Source organism: Rutidosis leptorrhynchoides, chromosome 8 (assembly GCF_046630445.1).
Source record: "Rutidosis leptorrhynchoides isolate AG116_Rl617_1_P2 chromosome 8, CSIRO_AGI_Rlap_v1, whole genome shotgun sequence".
NCBI classification, from domain to species: domain Eukaryota; kingdom Viridiplantae; phylum Streptophyta; class Magnoliopsida; order Asterales; family Asteraceae; genus Rutidosis; species Rutidosis leptorrhynchoides.
In genome coordinates this window covers 263,164,936-263,168,938 of record NC_092340.1, presented here as the reverse complement: position 1 = coordinate 263,168,938, position 4,003 = coordinate 263,164,936, and the positions used below count along the sequence as shown (strand labels likewise).

Sequence of the window (4,003 nt, the reverse complement as noted above, 5' to 3'; positions counted from 1 at the left end):
ATCACTCATTGTTAATATACTTAGTGAGATACTTACTTATCAAAATCTCATGTTAACTATATATATACATATATATATATATATATATATATATATATATATATATATATATATATATATATATATATATATATATATATATCATCATGTAGTTTTTTACAAATTTTTAACGTTCGTGAATCGCCAGTCAACTTGGGTGGTCAATTGTCTACATGAAACTCATTTCAATTAATCAAGTCTTAACAAGTTTGATTGCTTAACATGTTGGAAACATTTAATCATGTAAATATCAATTTCATTTAATATATATAAACATGGAAAAGTTCGGGTCACTACAGTATATGGTGTTAGGGTTCTCTGGAGACGAAAAACCAGTCGACTAAGGTAAAAGGGATGAGTAAACCTACAAAAGAGAAACAAACCCATATATATACTGCAGGTCAGACACACTCGGTCGAGTGTGCCTCTCAATCAGTCGACTGAGTAACACAGTCGGTCGAGTGTGTACACACACTCGGTCGACTGTGCGTGCAGTTTAACATATTGATTATTTAACAAAGTAAGAACGCACAATCACAAACATAATCAATAGTCACAAGTAAACGTTATTACATAACTGAATGTGTTAAACGTAAAGATAAACTACGGCTGGGGATTCATGCACCAACATCAGGCTTCGAAAATACGAACAAACATTTGACATTGACACAAAAAAACTGAACTCGCGTCTTTGTACTCCACGAATCGAGAACTCCATCAAAAACAATACTTGTCGATTTTTTATACCGACAGGCTGTGAAAATCTAATGAACAACGTGAGAATAAAAAAACTAAGGAGACCTAACCCATCGAATACCTAATCACGGAAAAGGGGCGAAATACCCATCACGGAAGATAATAACGCAACTAAGACTAGAATCATTGATCAGTTTACCAATGAAAATACGAAGAGATGCCGAAGAAACTTTGAACGATAACGATGGCTCAATTAAGTCTGGTGGTGGTTCAGTGAGATTTAGAAAGGACGTCTGAAGATGAATACGAGGGGCATGTTGAAGCAAAGAAACCGAGCGAAGTAGTCAATGTGTACATGAAGAAACAAGCCAATTGAGACACACGAACCACCTGACTGTTAAACCGCCAGCCAAACTCCACTAAAAATCCTCAATCAGATTAAAGTAGTAGTAAACCGTTGACAGCTACAACCGCAAATCAAAAGCTATACCTAAATTAGAAAATCACTCAAAATTGTTTCTAAACCCTCGGGTTTAAGACCTCAACCACAAAAACAAATGAAAACTAACCAATGAGCTTCTCATATAGGGTTATATATATTTTTTTTTGTAAGCGAGAAAACCCTCCTGTGAACGAGCACATTAGCTCCTCATAATAGGTAAAACCTCGGGTAATCAAGCTTCCCGAGCGCGAGACCTCCTACCTGGTAACTCAAAGTATTATGATATATTAACTTTATTAGTTATTTGTATTACTTTTAGTGTTTATATGTTGATTAAGGTAAATGAAACAGTAAACTAGTAGTTATTACCTCTCTTACATATTAGATGTTTTAAAACTTTTAAGCAAATGCTATTATATCTTTAGTTTATGTGTAGTTATGCTCATATACATATGTAATCTACAGTTTTGCAACAGAGAAAGAGTTGCGTAACATCATTTAAGACTTTAGGCCACAAAATTCTTTTGGTTTGACCGATATAGGTCATATAAATCAACATTGTCAACCTAGTCAATTCAACCCGTGACCTTTTGTCAAAATTAACAAGGTATACTTGAAATATGACCAAAATAACCCCCTTTAAAAGAATATCAATAGAATTTCCTTGTTATGATGTATTTTTGCAAACTAGAATTATTTATTCTACATATTTATATCCTTGAATAAAATAATGTCAATTAATTTATCAAAATCATAAGTTATATAAATATAATATAATATTATAATATATAAATTAAATATATACTCCCTCCGTCTCATATTAATAGTCCACAGACAAAAAACACACGATTTAAGGAAATATCATAAAAGTACTGTACTTTCTGTTTACTTTCCAGTTTTACCTTTACCTTTTCTTACTCCATTAATCCTATCCACATACATTAAGGGCATAATAGAACTTAAGTTTCCTATTCCTTTTTATTTATGGAAGTGGACTATTAATTTGAGACGTCTCAAAATGAAATACTGGACTATTAATATGGGAAGGAGGGAGTATAATATAATGACACGAACCACCAACACATTGTGCCCTTTGTGGTTGAAAATAAGTTATATATATCCATGGGCCACATGTAATATATTCTTACAACTGGACAGGCCCACAGATAAAACCAGAATCGTTGTAGCCAATCACAATGAAGCAAAAAATTGTATCAAGATAACCAACTAATCAACAATCTGACCCAAACCCTCATTAAAAACCAACCCATTTTCCATAACTCAAACCATTCTACAATCACTACAAACATCTTCTAACCAAACCAACTCACACATACAAAATGGCAGCTTCCACCATGGCTCTTTCTTCTTCTTTTGTTGGACAAGCAGTAAAAGCAGCACCATCCGGTTCTGAAATAGTCGGAAATGGGCGTGTATCCATGAGAAAGGCAACCGTAAAGAAAGTGGCACCTTCCGGAAGCCCATGGTACGGTCCCGACCGTGTTAAATACCTCGGACCATTTTCCGGTGAGGCCCCATCATACCTCACCGGTGAATTCCCAGGTGACTACGGTTGGGACACTGCTGGGCTTTCAGCTGACCCTGAGACATTCGCGAAGAACCGTGAGCTCGAGGTGATCCACTCAAGATGGGCCATGCTTGGCGCTCTTGGGTGCGTATTCCCCGAGCTTTTGGCCCGTAATGGGGTTAAATTCGGTGAGGCCGTTTGGTTCAAGGCTGGAGCCCAAATCTTTAGTGAAGGTGGTCTTGACTACTTGGGCAACCCGAGTTTGGTCCATGCACAAAGCATTTTGGCTATATGGGCTACACAAGTGATCTTGATGGGTGCAGTTGAGGGTTACAGAATTGCAGGTGGGCCACTTGGTGAGGTGGTTGACCCACTTTACCCTGGAGGTAGTTTTGACCCATTGGGCCTTGCTGATGACCCAGAGGCATTTGCTGAGTTGAAGGTGAAGGAGCTTAAGAATGGTAGACTTGCCATGTTTTCCATGTTTGGGTTCTTTGTTCAAGCCATTGTTACCGGAAAAGGACCATTGGAGAACTTGGCTGACCACCTTGCAGACCCTGTTGCAAACAATGCATGGTCATATGCAACCAACTTTGTTCCCGGAAAGTGATTTTTGATTATAAGGAGTGTGTGTGATATGTAATCTGATTCGTGTCATGCTGTTTGTGAATTATTATTAATTAGTGATATATTGTTTAATTTTATGCATTTTGTGTTGGTTTACTTTTTGGCTGTTGAACTAGTTGTTGGCTAATTGCTACATGTAATTAAAGCTGATGATAGATTTTTATAAACTAATGAACACATTTGTTCAAAAACTAAAATTAGAAGAGTAAAGAGTTTGTCGTGTGAACAAGATTGGGGTGGGGGTTCAAATGCAGGAAAGAAATAGAAGTTCTACAGTGTATATCTTATGATATAAGATAATGATAATGATTTTGATTTCAGACATATACATATACATAAGGGAACAATCCATTAAATTAAATGGTTTCAAAAAGTAATTAAGTAACATTTTTTTAGTAACATTTCATATTATATATATTTCATATTATCTATATATCTAATAGACAAAACCTTGTAGCACTATTCATCGATAGTAATTACGGGTATTTTCGTCATTTCACTTTTTTTTTTGGTTTTTCAACAATAAAAGAAGCAACTCTCATAAAAGAACCAACCCTTCAATGTTACCAAAAGATGTAGTAAAAAAAAAATTTACCAAAAAAATAACTAACTTTTTTTTTTCTTTTTCTTCCTCAACGATAAAGGAGACAACTTTCATAAAAGGAACAACC

At 35.4% G+C, this 4,003-nt stretch overlaps 1 protein-coding gene across 1 annotated transcript; it reads left to right on the top strand.

Annotated features, from left to right (window-relative positions):
* The first annotated feature begins 2,447 nt into the window (after positions 1 to 2,447).
* LOC139862491 (chlorophyll a-b binding protein 1B, chloroplastic) lies at positions 2,448 to 3,413 on the top strand. The gene has a single exon (XM_071851099.1). The coding sequence runs from the start codon at positions 2,518 to 2,520 to the stop codon at positions 3,313 to 3,315; it is 798 nt and encodes a 265-aa protein (XP_071707200.1). The 5' UTR covers positions 2,448 to 2,517; the 3' UTR covers positions 3,316 to 3,413.
* The last annotated feature ends 590 nt before the right edge of the window (positions 3,414 to 4,003 follow it).